The sequence below is a fragment of the Geotrypetes seraphini genome, chromosome 2 (genome assembly GCF_902459505.1).
Source record: "Geotrypetes seraphini chromosome 2, aGeoSer1.1, whole genome shotgun sequence".
NCBI classification, from domain to species: Eukaryota; Metazoa; Chordata; class Amphibia; order Gymnophiona; family Dermophiidae; genus Geotrypetes; species Geotrypetes seraphini.
Window position 1 is genome coordinate 11,147,484 of NC_047085.1, and position 26,382 is coordinate 11,173,865.

The window sequence follows — 26,382 nt, forward strand, 5'->3', positions numbered from 1 at the left end:
AGAATAGCCAAGTTTTCAGATGTTTTCGGAAACGTTGGAGGGTGCCCAGATTCCTAAATGGGGTAGAAAGGTTATTCCAGAGCTTTGTAATTCTGAAGGAGAGGGATGTCCCTAGTTTTCCTGGATGGGATATGCCTTTTAATGAGGGGAAGGATAGTTTGAATTTTTGGGTGGATCTGGTGTTGTTAGGATTCAAGGAATTCCAAGATAGTGGGATGAGGGGAGGAAGGATGCTGTATAGGATCTTGAAAGTTAGGCAAGCACATTTAAAGTGGACCCTAGAGACTACTGGAAGCCAGTGAAGTTTGGACATGAGGGGGAGACATGGTCAAATTTACTTTTTGCGAAGATTAATTTAGCCGCGGTATTCTGAATCTGCTGAAGTCTTTGAAGGCTTTTCTTTGTTAGGCATAAGTAGATGGAATTACAATAGTCCAGTCTGGAAAGGATGATGGATTGTACGAGGGCAGCAAAGTGTTGTTGATGGAAGCAGGATCTTGCTTTCCTCAGCATGTGAAGGCTGAAAAAGCATTTTTTTACCAAGGAGTTGAGGTGATCATGGAAGGATAGTGTAGAGTCAATGATAAGAAGTTGCCTCTGCTGGGTCAGACCAGAGGTCCATCGCACCCAGCAGTCTGCACCCACGGTGGCCCATCAGGTCCATGACCTGTCAGTGGTCCCTGAACTCATCCTATAACCTATCACTACTTCTATCTGTACCCCTTAATTCCCTTATCCTTCAGGAATTTATCCAAACCCTGAACTTTGCTAGAGAACTCAAGCTGCAATGTGGTGCCAGAGGACAGTGGGATGAGGGTGGGTAGCTGATCTAATTTTGGGTCGAGCCAAAGTAGTTTTGTTTTGGACTCATTCAGTTTCATTTGTACGGTGAGGGCCCAGGATTGGAGGTTTGTTATACGTGGTCGGTCTCGAGAACAAGGATGTCATCAGCATAGGTGTAAAGTGTTTCCAGGGGGGGAGGATGGAGGAGTTTAAGAGAGGACATATAGATGTTGAAGAGAATAGGGGATAGAGGTGAGCCCTGCGGGACTCCACAAGTCGGTTTCCAAGGAGAGGATGAGGTGCCATTCATATTAACAGTGTAAGAGCGGGAGCGTAAGAATTTCGAGAACCAGTCTAGGACTGTAGAGTTAATGCCAATCTCAGAAAGTTGGAAAATAAGAATATCATGATGGATGTCAAATGCTGCAGAAAGGTCGAATTGTAGAAGAACTGCAAACTTATTACGAGAATGAAGTTGTTAAACCTTTGAGATTAATGAGGCCAATAGGGTTTTGGTGCTGAAGTTTGGTCTAAAGTCATATTGGTAAGGAAGGAGAATAGAGAATCTCTTTAAGTAGGATGAGAGTTGATGTTAAGTAGGATGAGAGTTGATGATATGATGGACTCTAGCATCTTGGTCAGGAGAGGAATATTTGCTATTGGGCTGTAGTTGGAAAGTGAGGAGGGGTCTAGATCTAGACTACACCCATGTAGATAGAAGTTCCATCTTCTCTTTTCAGAGCAATCCATATCGCTTCTTCCTCTCCCTCTTCCAACTGTATTGTGTAATTTCGATTTACTATATTGTAATTAATTGTACTGTGTAATCACTATTTTCAACAGTCTTACAAGGTTATATCTTTTGCCTAGTGCTTTTATTCTGAATCGTGTTTTCTTCTATTTTAATAATTGTTTTATGACTTTGTATTTCTATTCCCTGAAGTGTAATATCATTGTGATCATTGTTTAAACCGCCATGAACTGATGGACTGGTGGTATATAAAAATAAAATTGTTATTATTATTGTTGTTGGTTCCTGTCATTACATTCTTCATCATGTTTATAATCTACACCATACACATATGTACAATTTGCCCTGCAGTTTCACAACTTGGTAGTTTTCAACCACACTTCACTGTTTTTATTATCATGCCTATTATCTATATCACATACATATGCACTATAATTTATCTTGTTTTCTCATATACTTGTCACCCTACATCACTTGGGTTTGTCTTCTTTTGTTGTCCTCATTTTCACCGTTTTGTATTTCTCTCTCCGTGCACACCACTCTTCAAGTATTTAAGTATATATATCTGTTTATGCATATCTTTAGCTATTTCTATTTCTTTTTGTTAGGACCCCTGATGAAGGCGTGTTAACCAAAACCCAGACCGTGGTTTGTTTAAAGGTGGTAACATTAACCGCATTCATTTCTTTTTGTTAGGACCCCTGATGAAGGCGTGTTAACCGAAACCCAGACCGTGGTTTGTTTAAAGGTGGTAACATTAACCGCATTCAATTTTTGATATAATCAACATAGCCTGCATCTTGTATCCATGTCTGTAGTTTTTCTTTATGTAAATGCTCCAACGCTCATAGAATTCCTTTGAGTCTGAGCACTTACCTCGCCGGCCCAAGCTTAAAACCTCTAATGCACCTTGATAAAAGAGGGGGTAATTTACCAACACCCAGACAACGTAGCCAGTGACACCAATGGTGTGTAGATGTAGTCTTGAAGGTCAACTTTAGTGATATCATTTATGCAGGAAAAAGGGGAAAATTCTTAAGTGATAAAAAGGGTATGTCCAAAACAAAAGAAAGTGTGGAGTCTGATGTTGCTGATGCAGGCTTTATTCAGACAAGAAGATAATCCTCAGTGAGAGATTAGAGAAACTGGGCCTCTTCTCCCTTTAAAAGAGGAGACTGCGAGGGGACACGATAGAAACATTCAAAATAATGAAGGGAATAAACTTTGTAGATAAAAACAGGTTGTTCACCTTCTCCAAGGTAGAGAGAACGAGAAGGCATTCTCTAAAGTTAAAAGGGGATAGATTCACCCAGAGAATGGTAGAAAACTGGAACGCTCTTCTGGAGTCTGTCATAGGGGAAAACACCCTCCAGGGATTCAAGACAAAGTTGGACAAGTTCCTGCTGAACCAGAACGTACGCAGGGCACTGGTCTTTGACCTAAGGGCTGCCGCGTGAGCGGACTGCTGGGCACAATGAACCACTGGTCTGACCCAGCAGCGACAATTCTTATTTTCTTAAAATCAATGGCAAATATCTACAACCGAGTCAATGAAGAGGACCCAACATGGCCAGTGTTTCAACTAAAAAGGTCTTCTTCAGGGGTCCCGATTGGTCTCCTCAGAAAGTTTTGTGGATATGGCAACCTATGCCCAGCATGGGCGAGTATAATCCTCAAGTGTGCGGGACCCCTGAAAGAGACCTTCTTGTCTGAATAAAACCTGCATCAGCAACATCAGACTTCACAGTTTCTTTAATTAAAGTCTAAAGCAAACTAAAAGACCAAGTGTAAAAATACAGAAGACTTAGAGGAACGAAAAGCTTAATGACAGCAGCCTTTATTTATATAATTTTTCCATACTATTTATACCTTTTATAACACGGTTTTTTGAGCCCCCCTAAAACACTTTTTAGCATCGTACATCTCTCCATTTTTTGAATTGACTTTTTTTAAATCGCATAATACGCATGACTTGTTTTACCGTACCAGTTCCCACTCGCAATGTTTTTGACATAACCTTTTAATAATTGATGATTTCTGTTCATTTCTCTGAGACGGGTGTTCCTTCCCCAAAATATACACATTATATAACTATTTAACTGTGTCGAGCTTTACGAATGTAGAGATGATGCGGTATACAAATCTAAGGTTTAGATTAGATTAGATTATTGTATTCGTTTATGTCTTTAATTAGGCATCCTTTTATCAAGGCGCGGTAGGGGGGTTTAACATGCGGAATACCACGTGTTAAACCGCCTGCCGCGCTAGTCACTAATGCCTCCATTGATGAGGCATTAGTTTTTTGTCTTACCGCAGGGGTTAGCACGTTAACCCGCTAGCGCAGCTTGATAAAAAGACCCCTTAGTTCTCAACACTTACTATACCATCCATTTTTCATCTATACTGCAAATTTCAGCTAGGATTCAATGCGGTTTACAACAAGATTAAGAACGGAGGACATGAACATTGAATGAAGGATAGGAGGTAGGCTCCTGAGATTTCGTTATAGGTCCGAGAAAAGGTGGGCTTAAGCTTCTTTCTTCATACACACTACTTAACCAAGAGCCCTTATTCATATCACTCAACTTTTTCATGCATAAAATACACTTTGGCCTAGATTCTGTACCCGGCAAAGAGACATTCTGTATCCCTGTATAATTCTTTCCAACATCCATTGGATTGCAAAGAAAAAAAAAAAGCTGAAACAGAGGGGGAATAGACAGAAAAAATGATTCATACATTCAAAAGCCAGATTATCATCAAATAATTTTGCAGAATAAATAACGCAAATTTCATACTGTGGAAGCAGAGGGCTGGCTGTGTGTTTTGTGCCTGATTCGACTCTGAAGCCAACATCCTGCCAGCCTTTGCTATTATTTCCAAAAAGTAGGGAAAACAGGCTGCTGGTGTTTACAATGTCACCTTCACACCTTCCACGGACTTTCAAAAGGTCAAAGTCTCCAACAGAATTGAAAAGGAAAGGACTGGAGTCTGCAGCAAGATGCTGGAAGGTCAGACAGTCCAGCAGAAAATCGGGGGCCCCAGCAAACCACAGATTACCCATTTTAAGGTACACGAGGTGGAGGCATTCGTTCCGTGCATACCCCCCTCTCTAGTTACTGTACACAATGCAATGCCATGATGTAGATTCAATGAATAGTGCTTTGCTCCCTATCCCTAAGAGTCTGCAATCCAAGCATACCAAGTGTGGAAGGAGCTCATGGCTGCCAAAAGCATAGGTGCAGCTTGCCTTCCTAATTTGACAGAAAAAGGGAAGATGTGCAGGCAAACAGCAAGGAAGCCTGCGACATTTGGTGGAGGGGGAGCTCCCCCCCCTCTATGCCCAACCCAAAATGTACCTATGGCCAACAGTCTATGAATAAAAGGCCTCTTTTCTTACCGCCTCCTTGTTTTGGTGAATATCCACATCCATCTTTGGATTTCACTGAAATGCTTTGAATGTTTTTCTTACGTATTACAAACAAAGCAAAGTGGGATCAGACAATGAGCACTCCAAGAACAAAAAATTGTAAAAACAATCTTGTTTATTCCAAAACAGACGGATGAACATCAACTGTGGACCCGACACAGTACTGTGTTTTGGCGACACAAGTCGCCTGCATCAGGGGTCACTGAGATGAAGTAATGCACTGGTGAACAAGTCCTTTGTTAATCCAACACTGAGACACGAGAACATATGAAAAGTCGGGCACTGAAGATCTGACCAAGCAATTAAACAGGGTGCCCACAAAAACACTCCTTGATTTTAAATGGTCACAAAACCAAAATTTATTGGAATATTCTTTCATCTTTGAGGCTACAGTTTCATCAACTCAAAGTTTCATATGGTCTGGTCTAGTCTAGGGTTTATATACCGGGTCATCTCCTAACAGAGCTGGACTCGGTTCACAAATAATTAAGACCAGAATATATAAAAGAATACGAACCTGAGAAAATGAATGTGAAAATGCTATCAATTCGTCACTTCAGTAGGTAAACCGTTACGATATTGTGTTAACAACAAAGTTTTTAGGGCTTTACGAAATTGTTGTAGCTGACCTATCAGGGAGTTTGTTCCAAATTTCTACCAGTTTGAACGCGAGAGATTGGCTAAGCTTCCCAACAGATTTAATTCTTCTAAAAGAGGGGAACGATAATTTATATTTCTGTGTAATCCTCGAGTGGCAAGATCTAGTAGCATTCCAATATAAGGGAACTAAAGGGTCAAATATTCCATAGAGAAACTTAAAGATAACACATGCACACTTAAACTGGATCCTAAAATGAACTGGGAGCCAGTGAAGCTTTCTCAACAAAGGAGAGACATGGTCGTACTTTCTTTTCCCGAAAATAAATTTAGTTGCCATGTTTTGTATTAACTGTAGTTGATTTAGACTACCCTGCTTGATGCCCATATAAACAGAATTACAATAATCCAGCTGGGCAAGCTGGACTATACCAACACTGAATAATGTTTTTGAAGAAATAATGATCTAACTTTTCTCAACATAGGCAGACTAAAAAAGCACTTTTTTGCCAGAGTTTATCTGATCATGAAATGTAAGTGATGAGTCCAGGATAATGCCCAGGATTCTGGAAGAGAAATCTGTGTGTAATGAAATACCTGTTTTCAGTGTGACAGCGGCAGGGAGGTTTTCCAATCTAGGCCCAATCCAAAGCAATTTAGTTTTTGCAGTGTTCAATTTCATTTGAATTGGGAATGCTCACATCTGAAGTTTGAAAATGCAACAATCTATACTTGTATCTGTTGATAACATACACTCGATGTGCGCCCCACCTGTTAATCAGCAAACATCGATGTGATAATCGAGCTCGGCCCAGACTCTCCAAAGCATATCCGGCGTGATCGCATTTATAGTTTCAGTGATGTGTTCCTGCAGATCATCCATAGTTGCGGGTAGAAGAGGTATGTACACTGTCTTTCACGTGCCCCCCAAAAGAAAAAGTCACAAACAGTAATGTCTGGTAATCTCGGGGGCCACTTGAGGATCACCTGGTCATTTTATCACGTTGCATTGTCTGAAGGTTGAAAATTCTGCACCAACTGCAGTTTATAAGGGTGAAAGTGCAAGCAATTGTGTAAGATCTTGCCAACTGTGCTTTTTGGGACTTGTATTTGTGTCATCTTAATTAGAAACATTTTGTAACCATTTAAAATCAAGGAGAACATAGGGCTCCTTTTATCAAGGTACACTACAGGGGTTAGCGCGTCAGACATTTCATCATGCGCTAACCCCCACGGCAAGCCAAAATAACTAAATTTGCTTACACTTTAAATAAGATCTAAGTGATTTATGGAGCTATCTTAAAAGAAAACAGGGAAGCAATATTATATCATGAGTAGACAGTAAAGTAGGGGGATAGAAACATAGAAACATGACGGCAGAAAAGGGCTATAGCCCATCAAGTCTGCCCACTCTACTGACCCACCCCATCAAGTCTGAGTACTAATGACCTAGTTCCTCAACTCGACCCTCGTAAGGATCCTACTAGGGCATCCCATTTATTCTTAAAGTCAATAACGCTGGTGGCCTTGATCACCTGCTCTGGAAGCTTGTTCCAGTGATCTACAACCCTTTCTGTGAAGAAATACTTCCTTATGTCACTATCGAATTTCCCTCCTCTGAGTTTGAACGGATGCCCCCTTGTGACCGAGGGTCCCATGAGAAAGAAGATGTCTTCTTCCACCTCGACACGTCCCGTGATGTATTTAAATGTCTCAATCATGTCCCCCCTCTCCCTGCGCTCCTCTAGAGTGTAGAGCTGCAATTTGTTTAGTCTTTCTTCGTACGAGAGACCCTTGAGTCCCGAGATCATCCTAGTGGCTGTCTGCTGAACCGACTCAACTCTAAGCACGTCTTTACGGTAATGTGGCCTCCAGAATTGTACACAGTACTCCAGATGAGGTCTCACCATGGTTCTGTACAGTGGCATTATGACTTCAGATTTGCGGCTAACGAAGCTTCTGTTGATACATCCCATAAGTTGCCTTGCTTTGGATGAAGCACTTCTGTGCACAAAAGAAAGGGACTTGGAGGTGATTGTATCTGATGATCTTAAGGTTGTTAAACAGAAGCCAAGAAGATATGTATTTGGAATTTTGGATGCAAGACAGAAGAATGTCCCAGTAGGAATCCCGATGAGAGCTCATTTAAGGGCACAGGCCCAAATTCACTAAGCAAACCGATCGTGTACTGATCGGTTTGCGACCCCGGCTCAATTCACTTACCTGTCTTCCACCATCCTCCGATCTGCGCATGCAAATGAGGGCAACAGCATGCAAAGTAGGCAGGGACACGATTCACTAAACAAAACCCTGCAACACTGTCTGGGCTGGCTGATTAAAAAACGCGACTTCTGAGGACCAGTCGCGGAAACCCTTTGCGACTGCCCTGCCTTCTGCAGCCCTGCTCTCTGCCGTGTCAGCCCCGAAGTCCTGCCCCAAACTCCTGCAGCTCAATCTCTCCTGCCGCCCCGATTCTCCCACCCTTCCCTGTGTGCGCACAAAACCCTTCCCTTAAGAGGGAACAGTAGTGTTCCGGTGAGTGTCCTACACCCGTCTCGCGGTCTCTCTCAAGCCCCTCATCCCGCTCCAGCACCGCCAAAATCTTAGGGCTACATTCCCTGTAGTGCAAGCCTGTGGTTTTAACCCACGGGCTTAAGAGGGTTAAAACCACAGTCTCCAAGTGTCCTATTCCCTTTCCCTCTATCCTAGGAAAAAAAAATGGCCCTGGCTCGAATGGGCATGTGCAGACCATCTACAGATGGTCTGCGCATGCGCACGGATTGCACAACAGCGATCAGTGCAGGCAGATGGAGGCGTTCCTCCGATTGCCCCCATCTGCATATTTTTCCTTTCAGAATTTGTTGGACCTGCCCAGATCAGGCCCGATCGGGCAGGTTAGTGAATCCTGGCCATAGTGATTCAATGTGGGATACAGTTAACATGTTTTATTTTACTGGCAAGTAGCTTTGCTGTCTTCATTGAATTGTGTAATTCAACTCTAGAATTTGCTGCCAGATAATGTGATGAAAGCAGTTAGTTTAGCAGAGTTTAAAAAATGTTTGGATAAGTCCCTAAAGAAAAGTCCATAAGTCATTATCAAGATGGACTTAGGAAAATCCACTGCTTATTCCTAGCATAAGCAGCAAAAAAAAAATAAAAAATCTGTTTTATTATTATTTGGCATCTTGCCAGGTACTTGTGACCTGAGTTAGCCATTGTTAGAAACAGGATACTGGGCTTGATGGACCTTCGATCTGTCCCAGTATGGCAACTCGTATGTTCTTATGATCTAAGAGACAGAGACAGCAGAACTGAGCAGTTGATGTGCAAGACCTGGTTAGATAGGGCAGAATACTTCTTAAACAGTTTGTCAATTGTAGGTCTTATGTTAAAAACAGGGATTCTGTCTTACGTGTTTAATGTACAGCATTGCTTAGGTTTGGCATCACTACGGAAATGAGTAGTGGTAGATTTTCTGTCACAAAGTAAACCGGAAGAATTAGCACTGCAGTAGTCTCCAGCATTAGTCTCCCATCTCATTTTAGCTCCCAACCCGGGCAAGGGAGATGTGTTTGCCATTTTAAGCGTTAATGATTCTATTGTTGAAGGATTGGCATGCCACTCCCACACTTCCATATACCCAGTGGCAGTAACAATTTAGACTTGTTTTTCTAGTTTAGAATTATTTTTTTTTTAAATGACAAACATTGAATATGAGATTATATCCGTCTCTTCTCCGTCTCTAGCAGCTGCTAATGTCATCAGCCAGGCAAATAGGCTTTGGAGAGTCAAATTTTAGCATTTTAAATAGTTTTTCCACATGATATGCAGTGGTATTAGGCAATTTTTTAAAATATTTTATTAGAAAATATTGTGTGGATGGAGTGGGGGGATTTTGGTGTGTAATCCACCTCAAACCATGTGGGATAGAAGGGGCTGTAAGTGGCAAGCTTACATCACGTTCAGATTCAAATCTTTTATGCCGTTGTCCATATTAGATTCACACTTTACAAAGTGAGCAGAGCAGGACAGCAAAACAGTAAGATGTATGAGTCTCCCAGTGTTGCTAGAAACAAGGACAGTATCTGAATTCAAGGAAACCCAGGATAAATGCAGAGGCTCATTAGATGAGGAAAGGATAGAGATTTGGAGCTGCTAGGCCTGGCAGACTGGACAGGATATGAAATTTATCTGCCACTATTTTCTCTGTTCCAGCATGCAGTCCCAAACAAATGATTAATGGCTTCTAAGTTACTTTAATAATAATTTGACATATGAACTCATAGTACACCCAGAAGATTCAACACAACAGTGGTAGGAGCTACGGTGTTTTCCAAAATACTGTAATAGTCTCACAGGATCCCAAGAAAGAAGTTGCTCTTCCTAGGGATTCTATCAGCTGGTTGAACACAGTATTACGAAGGGACTCAGATGTGTCATTTACAATCCAAAAATAATAATAATAACTTTATTTTTATATACCTCCATACCACAAACAGTTCCAAGCGGTTTACAAGGGAAGAGACTGTCTACAGACATTACAGCGAATTTTCGAATTTACATTGGCATGTTAAGTTTAGTCAAGTGTTTCTGGAAGTGTTTTGGAAGTACATCAGGTTGAATTGGGGTCAGAGAAATTTATCAAAGAGATAAGTTTTTTATTGATGTCCTAAATGTTTGGTACGAAAGCGCGTTTGAGATGAAGTTGGTTAAACATTTGCTCCATTTGCCTGCTTGGAATGATAGTGTTCTATCGAGGTATCTCTTGTAGGTGCAGCCCTTTAGGGATGGAAAAGCAAACAAGTAACAAACCATCTAAAATGAACCAGCACTGATGGCTGTTGCTACAGCCCTAATAGTATGCAGGGGTGTCCAACCTGGGCCTGAGGGCTGCATGCGGCCCCGGTCGATGCAGTGTTTTCCTCTGCTACCCCTGGGAGTTTACTGTCTTGCCGGCTCCCTCCTCTGTCTTGCTGCAGTGTTTGCATGTTTGTGCGGCACCCCAAAAATGTTTTTAAGCCAATGCGGCCCAGGGAAGCCAAAAGGTTGGACACCCCTGGTATAGAGAATGCCTCTTACACCCTGCTTTCAGTCCAGAGCCTCCACTTGCAACCAGTTCTCAGCCCAGGACTTCTTCTGGAGTCCCATGGGAGGACGGTCCACCTCTCTTCGTTCGCCATCTCAAAGCAGGCAGGCGGAGCTGCAACGTTTGGTTTCTGCCTTTCAGGAGCACAGAAATTGAAGCGGAGGAGTCGCTTTTGTGGTACTGGCCCAGGCTGGCCTGGCTCAATTGAGGACATAGAATGAGAAGCTGACTTGAGGGTCATGAGAATGACTGGGATTTATTTTTATTGGGCTTGTTTAATTTTGCTATTTTTTCCCCTGCTTTTATTTTTGGATTTTTCTTTGGGTTCTTTGATATTGAAGTTTTCCCTTCCATGGGCCTTTTACGCACCTATAGTATTGAATTTATTATATTGTCTTCTCCCTCTTCCTGCTCTTCATATAGGTAAATATAAGTAATTATTTATTTCATAGGTACTATATAGATTGTGAACCCATTGGAACAGAGAGGGAAATTCAAAATACCTGATTAGATTTTTGACCATTACTTAAGTCAATTTCATTGTTTTGTAAACCACTTCCAATCCTTTGGGAGATCTAGCAGTATATAAGACATCATATTAAAGTCAATTAACCAAGCGGGGGAATTTACAAGCCCTGAGTTTAAATTTCTACAAGACAGAGAAAGGCCATCTAGCCTTTTTAAATGTGATTTATTTGTTTTAAGTTTTCAAGTTTTATTAAGGGCTCCTTTTATTAAGCTGCGATAGCGGTTTTATCGCATGCAGAATTGCCCAGCATTGAGCTGGCGTTAGTTCTAGCCGTGTAGCGCGGGTTTAACGTGCGCTAAAACACTGTCGCAGCTTAGTAAAAGGAGCCCTAAGTCTTGATATACCACTTGACCTTCCTAAACGGTTTACATAATATAATTTTTTAAATGATAGAAAATTAAAAAGGGATATGACATACATGATTAAAATATTTAAAAAGGAAAACTGCACAGACATAATGGAAGAGGGTGGGATTACATTGCCTAAAATAAGCAAATCGAAGGGGGAGGATAAAACAGAAGGGCACTTGGGTTAGATGGGTCTAAGGAAGGTTTTTGAGGTTAGACTTGCATTAGAGTTGTTGTCAAGCTGAAGTGGTGTACCTAAGGTATGTGGCACCCGGGGCCCATCATTTTTGACACCCCCCATGTAAAATAATATTTTTTGTAATAACCATGAAACGGAATAAATAGTCAGAATAGAATCAGGCAGTAAAAATTTTCTTTTATTGAACCTCATATATGTAACCATTATTCCAAACATAACATAACATAAATCAAATGGAGTAGTTGCAGGTGATGCTTGGGACAGTTCCGATTGTGTTAGTTCGGTTTTATGTTTTATTTCTTTTTTGAAGGTTTTGTAGCCTGTGGTCAAAGTCAATAGGTTGTAGAGTTGGAGGTCGAGAGTTACAGCTCGAATGGTTAGGAGGTTGTCGTACAGTTTTTTTCTTTTGACGTTTTTGGTTGGAGGGTGTGTGAATGGTACGCGAGTTCTCCTATGTCTGGTTGAGGTGGATTGAATTAGTCGATTGTTCCAATAGGCTGGGCTGTCTCCGTTTATTGTTTTAAATAGTAGGCAGTAAAATTTGAAGTGTATTCTCGCTTGTATTGGGAGCCAATGTGAGTCGTGGTATGCCTCTATGATGTGGTCAAATTTCTTCAGTGAGTAGACCAGTCTTAGGGCTGTGTTTTGTATTGTTTGTAGTTGTTTTATCATGGTTGTGGAATCTTGACTGTTTTTCCTTCATTTTCTTTCTAGTTGTCTGCATTGTCTTTTTAGGAGTAGTTCATTGTCGAACCATTTGTCAGATTTTCTATGGATTCTGGCTTTGGTTTGTACAATAAAAGGGAAAAAGTAATAGGATTAATACTTTTTAATCCATGTATTTTTTGAAAAATACAGGGAAAACCCATATGTTCATATTGATCTTTCACAGTAATGAATATTACAGTTTCTGTTATCAAGTCTTAACTTCAGCAAATTTGTCAATGATTTCATCAAAATTGATCTTCCTTGCATATTCATGTTCAATGGACAGTATAGCCAGATTTGTCAATCTATCATTGCTCATAGTTGATTGAATAACACTTTTTATTAATTTTAATTTTGAAAAGTCTCTTTCACATGAACCAACAGATATACAAATAGTTAGGAAAAGTCTTAAACATAAGGATAAGTTTGGCACAGATTCATAAAAATCCCATTTCACAATAAATTCTAGAAACTGCAAAACTGTCCACGACTTTGTTTCTTTGGGATTCATTCCAGCAGCCTTTAAATGTCTCCGCAGTCGAAAAATTTCCAGTAAGATATCTTCACCAGAAAATTCATCATAAATTTCAGTTATATTTGGTAAAATCATGCGAAGGTTTTCTTCTTCTGCAAACATTAGAGAGAATGGCTGAATGATAGCAAACACTGACATTATTTGATCCATTGCTTTAGAACGAGTCTCCAGTTCTTGGTGAAAACGATCAAGACATTCAAACATAGCCCTTGTGGTTTTTTCTGTCAAAGTAAGACCAGCATCTTTTGTTGTTTCTCCAGGCATTCTTCTTCGAAATTTGATTCTTTCTTCTATGCCAATGTCCATGTCCTTACATTTTGTTGTTCCATAGTTAATGGCCTTCTCCACAATTTTTGTGCGCTGGTTTTCAAGGAACAATTTTAAAGCTTTAAGTTTCACTGTACATTGTTCAAGGCTGGTCCTGGCTGTTTGCAAGTATTTTTGTGTCCGATTAACTTCATGTAAAACTTCACACCAGAAAAAGAGATAACACAGAAAAGAAAAATCACATACAGCAGAGAGCAAAATCTGAGCTGATCCTCTTGTATCCACATTTTCTTTTGAATCACACAGTGCTTCAAGGATTGAAATTAACTTTTCAAAATGTGTCTTTCCTGCATGCACTGCTTCATAATAAGCACTCCATCTTGTCTGGGAAAGTCTTTTCACTGTTATACCTACATTCTGCAGCATTTGCCATCGATGAGTTGAGACTGAAAAGAATGAATACATTTTTTCCAAAGCTCCAAAAAAAGTCACACATGAAGAAACACTTGCAAAAGAGTGAACTCCACAAAGGTTCAGAGAATGATTTGCACAAGGCACAAATAAAGCCTTGGGATTAATTTCTTTGATTTTTGCCTGAACATCACCGTGAATGCCAGCCATCGTTGCAGCATTGTCATAGCCTTGACCACGACAGAGGTTTATATCCAGTCCATCACTATTCAGTTGTTTCAAGATCTGTCCCGTGAGTTCGGCAGCAGACTTCCCAGAAATAGGAAAGAAGCCCAAGAATGATTCCTTTATTTCAACTTTATTATCTTCAATAGAGATATATCTGATCACTTCACACATTTGATCAGTGTGTGAAACATCAGGGGTGCTATCAAAAAGAATGCCAAAGTATTTTGCTTTTTTAATATCTGCCACTATTTTTTGTTTGACATAATTTCCCAGAAGATGAATGAATTCATTTTGAATTTTTGGAGATAAGTATGAATTCAATCTGCTTTCAGAAGGAATAGCGTGTTTGATTTTTACTAAATGTTCCTTCAAAATTGGGTCATAATTTGATAGTAATTCTATCAACTCCAAAAAATTTCCTTTGTTTGTTGATAACATATCCTCTCTGTGACCACGGAAAGGAAGGTTTTTTTTAGCCAAAAACATAATTACATCCAAAACACGATGTAAAATGTCTCTGCAGTATTTTCTCTCTTTATCCATTTCCACTTTATGAATTCTATCAATAGTTTTTGGGAGTTGCAGTCTCATTGCCAAGGTCTTCCATTGTTCTAAGCAGAAGAGATGTTGTTCTGATCGCTCATGTTCAGGGACTTTAGGATTTAATTTCCACCAGTTTTTAAAGCCAGTTACAAAGACAGATGTTCCAGCTTTTATCTCACTAACCGCAAACAGTCTGCAGCAAAAACAAAACAAGCAGTTTTTTGATTTTGAATAAACCATCCAGGTTCTCAAAACTTTTTCGCCCTTTGGTAAAGATTTATAGAACCATGAAGTTGTTAAGTGTCGACTGAATCCTTTGCTCTTTTTTCCTTCTCGCTGACTAGCAGAGAAAGGTCCATCTTTATTCTGAAAAGGTTCACTTCCCTTCCTAACCAGGTTAACTCTCAAGTCTTCTGGAACTGGTACTGGCCAAGCAGCGATATCGCAATAAAGTAAAATTTCATGCATTATTTCTTCAAACTCTTGGTCTTTACTAGCATCCCCTTCTTCTCCACTGTTATTTTTATGCTGTTGGTGTTGACTCTTGCTATCAATTGTATTCTCTTCCTTAATGACAATGCTTATACATGATGATTCATTGTCATCTTTCAGCCCAGTGTCATCTGAATCTTGCGTTTTTACTAAAGGTATTTTGGATGTGCCAGCTTGCACTTCCTCAGAATCTTCAATTATATTCTCTTCTTTAATGACAATGCTTATACATGATGATTCATTGTCATCTTTCAGTCCAGTGTCATCTGAATCTTGCGTTTTTACTAAAGGTATTTCAGATGTGCCAGCTTGCACTTCTTCAGAATCTTCAATTATATTCTCTTCTTTAATGACAATGCTTATACATGATGATTCATTGTCATCTTTCGGTCCAGTGTCATCTGAATCTTGCATTTTTACTAAAGGTATTTCGGATGTGCCAGCTTGCACTTCTTCAGAATCTTCAATTATATTCTCTTCTTTAATTATATTCTCTTCTTTAATGACAATGCTTATACATGATGATTCATTGTCATCTTTCAGTCCAGTGTCATCTGAATCTTGCGTTTTTACTAAAGGTATTTCGGATGTGCCAGCTTGCACTTCTTCAGAATCTTCAATTATATTCTCTTCCTTAATGACAATGCTCATAGATGATGATTCATTGTCATCCGAATCTTGCGTTTCTACTAAAGGTATTTTGGATGTGCCAGCTTGCACTTCTTCAGAATCTTCTTCATTACCTTTATGCGATGCTGAAAGCATTACATATTTCAACATAGATCCAGATATTGATTCAATCACCTCCCATTTTGCTTTTTTAATTTTTCTTTGTTCAGCTCCACTAGATCGATGTCGTTTCATGTTAGTACAGGGTCTGTATGTCAGTTGCTGGCTTCACAATAATCCAAATGACTGTGATTCTGCGAGTTCTTGCAGTGGTGTTCAGCAGCACTGTCAAAGAAAGGGGGGAAAATCCACAATGTATGTTAGGAAGAAATCACTTAATTGACAGAGTTGGTTAACATAGTGTTTGAGAAGAGATGAAGCAGTGGTGGAGAGTACAAGGGTCAAATAGCCTGAACATTCCTAAATGAATTGGTAAATACTGAACAGGAAGGAGGGGGGCGGGGGGTGATTAAGTGTGAAAGTTATTAGATGATCAGAGAGGGGAAGAAGTAAAGGAGGAAAAATTAAAGTGAACAGTTGGAGAAGTTGACAAGATCAAGGCAGTGGCCATTCTGGTTAGTAGGGATAGTGGAGCATATCTGGAGACTGAGTAAGAAGGTTAAAACAACAAACTTAGAAGCATGAGTTAGGGGAAATGGGGGGGCGGGAGGGGGGTCCTTAGCATGAATGTTAAAATCCCCAAGAATGAAGGCTGGAGAGAATGGTTCAAGAAAGAAGGAAAGCCAGGAATAAAAAACTGTGAGAAAGAAAGAGAGGGACTTCTCTGCTACCCAGAGAAGTAGTGGACAGACAGTGAGCTTTAGAGGAAGAGAAGCAGCGAGACTGAGGTGGAAGAAGAGGTTGAAATCTACAAGAAGGTGAGAGTAGTAGTCCAACACCACTACCATGGACAATCAGGCAAGGTGAGAAAAAGCACAGTTACTTACCGTAACAGGTGTTATCCAGGGACAGCAGGCATATATTCTCACATGTGGGTGATGTCATCTACGGAGCCCCGATGCGGAAGCATTTTCAAGCAAACTTGATTGAAGATTTAAGTTTGCTCTGCTGCTCCACGCATGCGTGCCTTCCTGCTCCACTAGGGGCGCATCCCCTCGTGGTCTCCAGTTCACTTAACTAGCAAAGAAGCCAACCTTGGGGAGGTGGGCGGGTTGTGAGAATATATGCCTGCTGTCCCTGGATAACACCTGTTACGGTAAGTAACTGTGCTTTATCCCAGGACAAGCAGGCATGATATTCTCACATGTGGGTGACCTCCAAGCTAACTGAAAAGGGATGGAGGGAAGTTGGCAACTTAAGCAAATAGATTTCGCAAAACCGATTGGCCGAACCGGCCATCGCTTCTGGACAGTGAGTCCAGACAGTAGTGGGAGGTGAAAGTATGAACCGAAGACCACGTGGCAGCCTTGCAGATTTCCTCAATGGGTGTGGACTTGAGGAACGCTACGGAAGCTGCCATCGCTCGGACCTTGTGTCCCGTTACTCGACCATGCAGCGCGAGACCAGCCTGAGTGTAGCAAAAGGTGATGCAATCGGCCAACCAGTTGGATAAGGTGCGCTTGGAAACTGGGTGGCCTAACCGGTTTGGGTCGAAGGACAAAAACAATTGTGAGACTTTCCGGTGTGGTTGGGTGCGTTGGAGGTAAAAGGCCAACGCTCTCTTACAGTCAAGAGTGTGAAGCGCCACCTCTCCGGGGTGAGAGTGGGGCTTGGGAAAAACACAGGTAAGACGATGGACTGATTGAGGTGAAAATCAGACACTACTTTAGGCAAGAACTTTGGATGTGTGCGGAGTACCACCTTGTCATGGTGGAACACAGGGTGGGTCCGCTACCAGAGCCTGTAGCTCACTAACTCGCCGGGCGGAAGTGAGTGCAAGCAGGAAAATCGCCTTCCACGTGAGGAATTTAGGATGGCATTTGTCTAGGGGCTCGAATGGAGGTTTCATTAGTTGAGCCAGAACCACGTTAAGGTCCCAAACCACCGGAGGGGGTTTGAGAGGGGGGTGGACATTCAGAAGACCCTTCATGAAGCGAGAGACTAGGGGGTGGAGCGAGAGGGCTTTTCCTTCCAGGGGCTGATGAAAGGCCGCAATCGCACTGAGATGTACTCTAATGGAGTTGGTCTTTAGGCCGGAGTGAGGTAAATGAAGTAAATAGTCAAGGACCAGGGGGACGGTCCTGGCTGTGAGAGGAGCACCAGGCTGAGAATCTGGTCCACTTTTGAGAGTAGCAGGTTCTCGTCGAGGTCTTTCTAGAGGCCTCCAATACCTCCTTGACTGATTGGGACACAGGGAGAGAAGTCAGGGGGAAAGAAACCAAGCATTCAGATGCAGAGATTGAAGATTGGGATGTAACAGTGAACCCTGACTCTGTGATAGTAGAGAGGGAAACAGAGGCAGAGGCAGTGGATCTCTGACACTGAGTTGAAGTAGAAGGGAGAACCAAGGCTGGCGTGGCCAGCGAGGGGAGATCAGGATCAGGGTGGCTTTCACCGTTTTCAGGTGGACCAGCGTCCGCAGGATCAGGGGAAATGGCGGAAACGCGTACAGAAACCTTCCCTCCCAGTCGAGGAGGAAGACGTCTGCCTCGAGTCGGTCCGGGGAGTGTATCCGGGAGCAGAAGAGGGGCAGTTTGTGATTGTGGGGGGATGCGAACAGGTCTATTTGAGGCGTCCCCCACCTTTCGAACACCTGTCGTAGGGTCTGAGAGTGCAGTGACCACTCGTGTGGCTGGAGGAGGCGGCTGAGTCTGTCCACCAGACAGTTTTGTTCTCCTTGTATGTACACCGCTCGAAGAAAGGTGTTGTTGGAGATTGCCCATTTCCAGAGGCGTATGGCTTCCCGACAGAGGGACCAAGACCCTGTCCCCCCTTGTTTGTTTACGTAGTACATTGCTACCTGGTTGTCGGTACGGATGAGGACCACCCGGTCGTGAAGCAGATGTTGAAAAGCTGCAGCTGCGAGGTAGATGGCCCGAAGTTCTAGCACGTTGATGTGACAGCGGCGGTCTTCTGCTGTCCACATCCCCTGGGTGCGGAGGCCGTCCAGGTGGGCTCCCCAAGCGTACTCCGACGAGTCCGTGGCGAGTACCTTGCTGTGAGGAGGGGCGAGGAAGAGCAAACCTTTGGAAAGATTTGAAGAGTCGGCCCACCAGCGGAGCGATCATTGCAAGGAGGGAGTCACTGTCACGGGACGATCGATCAGGTCCCGGTCTTGACGCCATTGAGAGGCCAGGGTCCATTGAGGGATTCTCAGATGGAGACGGGCGAAGGGTGTGACGTGGACGGTGGAGGCCATGTGGCCCAGGAGAGTCATCATCTGTCGAGCTGATACCGAGGTCAGCAGTGAGATCCTTCGGCTCAGGCTTACCAACGCCTCTCGACGCGGAGGGGGGAGAAAGGAACGGAGGCGAACCGTGTCCAGCGTGGCCCCGATGAATTGTAGGGACTGCGAGGGGCATAGTTGGGATTTTGGGAAGTTTATCTCGAACCCCAGACTCTGTAGGTAGATAATAGTCTGCTGGGTCGCTGAGATAACCCCTTCCCTGGATGGGGCTTTGATCAGCCAGTCGTCCAGGTAGGGGAATACCTGAAGGCCTTGGGAGCGTAAGGTAGCTGCGACCACTACGAGGCACTTGGTGAAGACCCGAGGTGACGATGCTAGGCCGAAGGGGAGGACTCGGTGGTGCAGGTCTCCCACCTGGAAATGCAAGAACTTGCGGTGAGCGGGGTGTACTGGAACATGTGTGTACGCCTCCTTCAGATCGAGGGAGCAGAGCCAGTCGCCCTCGTCGATCAGAGGGTAGAGGGTCGGTAGGGAAAGCATCCGAAATTTTTCCCGTACCAAAAATTTGTTGAGGCGTCTCAAGTCTAGTATTGGGCGAAGGTCTCCCGTTTTTTTCGGTACCAGGAAGTAACGGGAGTAGAAGCCCTTCCCCCGTTGGTCGGGGGGAACCTCCTCCACTGCTCTCAGGTGAAGCAGATCTCGAGCTTCGGAGAGGAGTAGGGGTAGCTGCGTCCAGTTTGGAGGGCAATTCCTTGGGGGGTTGTCTGGAGGAAAGGCCCGAAAGTTGAGAGAGTATCCTGATGAGATCACGCCAAGGACCCATGTGTCCGACGTGATTTGTTCCCATCGAGGGTAAAAGGCTTTGGAGGCGACACCCCGATGGGAAGGAGGCCTGGGACTATGGCGGAGGGGGCCCACCCCCTTCCGCGTATCCCGTCAAAAGGACGGGGATGGTTTGGTAGTCGCAGGCGGTTGGGACTTTGGCAGAGCCCGATGGTGGGCTTGCAGGCGTCTGGGCAGAGGCCGTGAGAAGGCAGGAGTGGATTTTTGTGGGTAGCGGCGCGGAGAGGCCCTGAACGGCCTGGACGCGGGCGGTTTAGGCTTTTGCCGCACGAGGGAGGCAAACGAGCGTTCGTGTTCGGAGAGGCGTTTTGTAGTCGCCTCGATAGTGTCATCGAACAGTTCTTTACCCACGCAGGGAAGGTTTGCCAACCGGTCCTGTAAGTTTGGGTCCATGTCGACCAGGCGCAGCCAAGCTAGTCGGCGCATGGCGATAGCAAAGGCTGCCTCTCTGGAGGAGAGCTCGAAGCCATCGTAGGCCGCGTGGAATAGATGGAGGCGTAGGCTGGAGAGGGACTCTAAAAGCAGGCTAAACGCTCCTTGGCGGGAGGCTGGTAAGTCAGTCTCAAAGGCTCTCAGTAGTCCAATGAGGTGTTTGAGGTAGGATGTGAAGGTGAAAGTGTAGCTTTGCACCCTAGAGGCCATCATCGCATTTTGATATAGTCTCCTGCCAAACTTGTCTAGGGTTCGGCCCTCTCGGCCTGGTGGGACCGCCGCTGAGACCCTGGAGGATTCTACTAGCAGCGACTGGTGGGAGAGCTGCGGTTGTTCAAATCCTGGGAAGGGTACTGTGCGATACTTGGCCTCCATTTTGGAGGGTACTGCTGTGACCAGGTTCCTGAAGAAAGCCTGTTGGAGTGCCGGGTTAGGCGGTAAGCGCAGGGACTCTCTGGGCAGTGATGGCATATCCAGCTCCGCTAAGTACTCCTTAGAGTAGCTGGAGTCGGACTGGAGGTCTAAGTCTAAGGCGTAGCCCATGTCCTGGACGAAGCGGGAGAAGGATGGGCGGGATGTTCCCGAGGCCCCGTGTGGGGTCGGTGAACGAGACCTCCGTCGGGTGGAGAAGGATGGGGAGGCTTCCCTCGAATATCGAGGCTCCTGCTCTGATCCCCGCTCCGAGACCGGGGAAGCACTGTGAAAGTGTTCCGGGGTTGTGGATCTCCTGCGTCTCGAGGAGCCCCTCGGAGACGATGCCGGGGTTCGGGGTACCGATCGATGTCGAGTCGGTGACCTCGACCCGGACTCCCTCGGTGAAAGTATGAAACCTCGGATCGGAGCCCCGGTCCGAGGGGGAGTTCATAGGATGCGCGGGTTGGAGAGTGATAGCTCCGCCACCCTCAGCGGTCCCGTACGAGGTGTAGGTGAACGGCCTCATGGAGTGGGGGAACCCCGGACCTTCTTGGAGGTGCGGCGGTTCGAGGTTTCTGTCGTTTTTGCACGACGTTTTGCTCCGCGGCGGTCTGTGGAGGGAGAGCGCCTCGGGCGTCCTGGCGAGGAGTCCGAGGATGATGGGATGCGGTGAAGCTTGCGCGCTTTTCCCCGATGTGGCTCGACGCGAGGCTCAGGCTGGTCTGGCACATGCGGGGTCGAGGTCGAGGCCGGTTGTAGATGGGCCATTGCAGCGGACAGCTCCGATGAGATCATCGCTCGGAGTAGGTCCTGGAAAACGGGCACGGACAGCATCGAGGGCATGTCCATTGCCTCGGTGCGCTCCACCGGGGGCGACCTCGTATCAGAGTATTCCCGTGTGGTGGAGGCATGGCCCGAAGGCTTGGAGGACTTCGGCGGGGCTGTAAGCATGGGACTTCCGCCATGCGTCGCCGGTGTCCCCGAGGCTGGCTTCTTCGTTGTTACGGGACCTGAAGAGGGAAGAGGGGACTTACCCGGAGCCGAGGCTTTCTGTTGTCCCGAGGACTTCGGATTCGAGTCTCGAGGCGATGTCGATGTATTCGGGGCCGGGGCCAACCTTGAGGCCGAGGTAGAGGGTTGGTCGGCGGCGAAAGATCCGCCATGCGGGCTTTTCTTCGACGGAGGGCCCGGTTCTGGAAAGTAGCACACTGGGGGCAGGAGTCGGTTGGATGAGCAGCCCCCAGGCAGAGGATGCACCGGCGATGCGGGTCTGTGATGGAAAGAAGCCGCTCGCACCGGGTGCACTTTTTAAAGCCGGTCAAAGGCCGGGACATAGAATCGAAACTGGCCGCGGCTCGAGTAGCCACGCGGCCACGGGGACCCGGAAGCCTCCGGGTCGGTCAAAACGAAGCAGGAAAAAATTCGCGCACAGCGACTTAATCGAGAAAATAAGAAAAAATTGCGGTGCTAGAAGGCAGTTGGGGCAGAACCAGAAAAAACACGACTTCTAGGCTCAGCGGAAAATTTTGAACTGGAGACCACGAGGGGATGCGCCCCTAGTGGAGCAGGAAGGCACGCATGCGTGGAGCAGCAGAGCAAACTTAAATCTTCAATCAAGTTTGCTTGAAAATGCTTCCGCATCGGGGCTCCGTAGATGACGTCACCCACATGTGAGAATATCATGCCTGCTTGTCCTGGGATAACATTACTTCAGGTACTGTCTCTGTCAAAGAAGTTGAGTCTTTGGGGGAAATTCAAACTTCTTGCTCTGGGAGTTAGTAAGTATGAGAGAGAAAGATGAATGTAGGCAAACTTGTTGGAGACAAAAGACTTTTCACAGGATACATGAGAAAGAGAGGAGGACTAAGAATAAGATTGGAAAGGTGGCAATTTGAACCAATGGGGTAAGAGTTTAAAGAGTTAGGATTGGGACCGATAGCCCAAGCAGAGGAGAACAAACAAGAGAGAGAGTATGGAGAACAGAACGGAGATAGATGGCTGAATGAAAAGACCAGTAAAAGCCATCACATTGTTTCAGATCAACTGTGAAAAATATGATGTACTCTTTGGTATTTGCCAGCTACTTGTGATGCAGACTGCCCAAGGAACTTGACTTGACATATCTTAAGAGCATGTGAGGAAAGTGGATACTGGGAGGGGTGAAAGAAAGAGGAAGATAGGTAAAAAAAAGGAGACATTAAAAAGTTTGGGAACCTCTATTCTAGGGATCCTATACTGTTAGTATATCCATTTTTAATGGCCTGCCATCTGAACACCAAAGTAAACTTATTTAGCTGAAGAATTAGTTATCCCCCCATTCCACACACATTAATTCTCTTCCATTTTTGTTCCCATTATAAAAAACACTGATAAGTTCCCAGAAAAAAAATACATTAAAATAAGAAGTGAAAACAAAGGCCCCTACAGATAAGAACATAACATAAGAATAGCCTAACTGGGTCAGACCAATGGTCCATCATGCCCGGTAGCCCATTCTCATGGTAGCCAATCCAGGTCACTAGTACCTGGTCAAAACCCAAAGAGTAGCAACATTCCATGCTACCGATCCAGGGCAAGGAGACGCTTCCCCAATGTCTTAATAACAGACTATGGGCTTTTCCTCCAGGAATTTGTCCAAACCTTTCTTAAAACCAGCTACGCTATCTGCTTTTACCATAACTTTTGGCCACTTCATTTTAAGTTTAGATCTTTCCTTCCAAACAGAGACCTTGCTAGATGTCAAATACAGCACAAGGTAACTTCACATGGACTTAGCTGTGCAGGAAATGTGAATCTCCTCATACACACACCATATAGTGCAAAAATGTGCAAAGGTCTGGGTTGTTTTTTTTTTCTTTTCATCACTACATAGCCTAATAAATAACATAGTAGATGACGGCAGATAAAGACCTGAATGGTCCATCCGGTCTGCCCAACCTGATTCAATTTAAATTTTTTTTCTTAGCTATTTCTGAGCACGAATCCAAAGCTCTATCTGGTACTGTGCTTGAGTTCCAATTGTCGAAATCTCTGTTAAAACTTACTATAGCCCATCTACACCCTCCCAGCCATTGAAGCCTTCTCTAGCCCATCCTCCCCCAAACGGCATATACAGACTGTGCAAGTCTGCCCAGTACTGGCCTTAGTTCAATATTTAATATTATTTTCTGATTCTAGATCCTCTGTGTTCATCCCACGCTTCTTTGAACTCAGTCACCGTTTTCCTCTCCACCACCTCTCTCGGGAGCGTATTCCAAGCATCCACCACCCTCTCCGTAAAGTAGAATTTCCTAACATTGCTCTTGAATCTACCACCCATCATTGCTCTTGAATCTACCACCTCAAATTATGTTCTCTGGTTTTACCATTTTCCTTTCTCTGGAAAAGATTATGTTCTACGTTAATACCCTTAAAGTATTTGAACGTCAATCATATCTCCCCTGTCCCTCCTTTCCTCTAAAGCAGCACTGTTACAAACATATTCTGAAGGTCAATGCTTAGGTTAACAAAGTTTCCTTCCTTGGACCACAAGGAGATACTGACAAACCACTGGAAGAGATCCCAAAACAACTACCCAGGCACAACACCCAAAGACCCACTCAGTGTGTGAACCAGTTGAGTGGAGTGGACTAACTGGGGGGTGGAAATGGGCCCGGAGTTTGCTCAGCAGAATTTCCCAGACCACCTCTTCCTCTCAACACATTGACACGCTGTCGCCACCACCACCATTAGGAACACCTCACCGGGTAGGACAGCAATGCTTATAAACTTTAGAAAACACATTATATTTTCTTATAAAGCACAAATTTTAATTGAACTCTCTGACATCTTCAGCCTTGGCATTCACAAAAATAGAAGGAAGAAAAGTTCCCATTTCCTGCTGTCTCATGTCCCCAGCCTATACAATATTTTTCTTCTGCAGACCCTTCAAAAGTCTGACCAAATCCTCGTTTCACTTGCATTATAAAAGTACTGAGGATGCCATCTCTCCCCAATCCCAGGTCCTAAAGTCTAAGACAGTAGCGCAAACTAGTGCTGTCCGATTCAGGAAAAATTTCAATTTGATTCAGCCTATTGAATTGTTTTTTTGATTCAATTTTCCTGCCAAATTGGGTGTTTTTTTTTATTTTTTTTCCAAACATCCTGGTGGGTTTATTTTATAGCTTTTTCACCCCATTTGGCTTCTCCTATCCACACTGGTTCTGTGGTGTAAATAAAATAAAGAAACATAAAGGACTTTTTCTCTCTCTGTTAAATCCTAGGTCAGGTTTGTGGTCTAACACCAGCTCTGGCAGGATACACTTCAAATCTGACATATTGTAATCACAAAACAGAAAATAAAATTATTTTTTTTCTTCCTTTTGTTGTCTGGTCAATATTCAAATCTTGTTGGTCCCGGGCTCTGGTTGTCTTGCTTGCCAGGGTCTCCTTCTTTCTCCGTGCTAACCATCCATCTTCTATCTCCGTCTTCTCCTTCCGTTTACCTTCCCTCTCCCGGAGGTCTAGTATCTTTCCTTTTTTTTCGTCTCCGTTCACAAACCCACCTTTTTCAACTACCCTTTCATCCAGCATCTCTCCCTACCTTCCCACCACCCCAGGGTCCACCATCTCTCCCCAACTACCCTCCTATTCAGTATCTCTCTCTATCCCCCCTCCACACCATCCCTTGTGTCCAACTTCTCTCCCTAAATCCCATTATCCACCATCTCTCTCCCACTCCTGGTTTTAAACCCATTATTTCTTTCCCCCAAAGTCCGACATACGCACGTATCTTTGACCCCCCCCCTTCCCTCCATGTACTTCTATACCAGGATCCCCTCCCCTGAAGGCCTGTCCCCCCCCCCCCAAGAACTGCATCTCCGCCCTAAAGGCCTGTGTGTTCCCCTCTGGCCTCCCTCGCCTGCCTTTACCTGATCGCGGCAGAAAGGATCCCAGGTCGCCATAGGCCTCCGGAGCTGTTGTCCTTCTGCCGCGGTCCTGCCCCTCCTTTGGCATCAGAGGCAGGATCGCGGCAGAGGGACGACTGCTCCGGAGGCCTCTGGCGACCTGGGATCCTTTCTGCCGCGATCAGGTAAAGGCAGGCGAGGGAGGCCAGAGGGGAACACACAGGCCTTTAGGGCGGAGATGCAGTTCTTGGGGGGGGGGGGGGACAGGCCTTCAGGGGAGGGGATCCTGGTATAGAAGTACAGGTAAAGGCAGGCGCGGGAGGCCTATGGCGGACACCGCAGCACTTCCCGACTGACCCTCCCCCCCCCGCCTCGCCCTATAAAGCAGGAGCGGCAGCGCTGCCGATGCTGCTTTAGGGGCCGAGGGTGGGATGGTGGATCGGGCAGCACAAGCGGGAACGCCACAAAGCACCGCCAATAGCGAAGAGAGCGGCTCAGCAGCCATACTTTACCTTCGGTGAAGCGGAAAAACTGCTCCGTCGCACGCGGCTCCCTCTCCGGCTTCTGCCTCTGTCGCGATCCAACCGGGCGGAAACAGGAAGTTGCGTCAATAGCAGCCGGGTGACGAAAGCGCGCGGAGGTTAAAGCGCGAGACGAAAGTTTAACGAAGCTCCGACAAGGGGGGGGGAGGGGAGAACGGAATGGAAAGGAAGGAGAGAAGGTCGGGGGCTGCCGAAAGCCTCGTAGACTAAAGTATAAAACTAGTTAGTGAGTTGGCGCTACACTTCTGACTAGAAAATGTCCTCTCCTTCTGGCAGGATGCACGGAGCCTTCGCTTACCTTGGCCTTCGTCCGCTTCGCCCGAGGAGCAAGAATGTGAGGTCAGGAGCGCGACAGACTGGCGTGTGCTCGCGCCCCCCCCGCG

At 44.9% G+C, this 26,382-nt stretch overlaps 2 protein-coding genes across 2 annotated transcripts in view; both read right to left on the bottom strand.

Annotated features, from left to right (window-relative positions):
- OPLAH (5-oxoprolinase, ATP-hydrolysing) overlaps positions 1-26,348 on the bottom strand; it is a 148,900-nt gene extending 122,552 nt beyond the window's left edge. Inside the window, exon 1 of the mRNA XM_033933005.1 lies at positions 25,970-26,348. The gene's annotated coding sequence lies outside the window, so the exon portion shown is untranslated. The remainder of the gene's footprint in view (positions 1-25,969) is intronic.
- On the bottom strand, positions 12,627-26,382 carry LOC117355047 (zinc finger MYM-type protein 1-like). Its single transcript, XM_033933007.1, has 2 exons — positions 26,298-26,382; positions 12,627-15,860 (listed from the first exon to the last, which is right to left on the bottom strand). The coding sequence occupies exon 2, from the start codon at positions 15,768-15,770 to the stop codon at positions 12,639-12,641; it is 3,132 nt and encodes a 1,043-aa protein (XP_033788898.1). The 5' UTR covers positions 15,771-15,860; positions 26,298-26,382; the 3' UTR covers positions 12,627-12,638.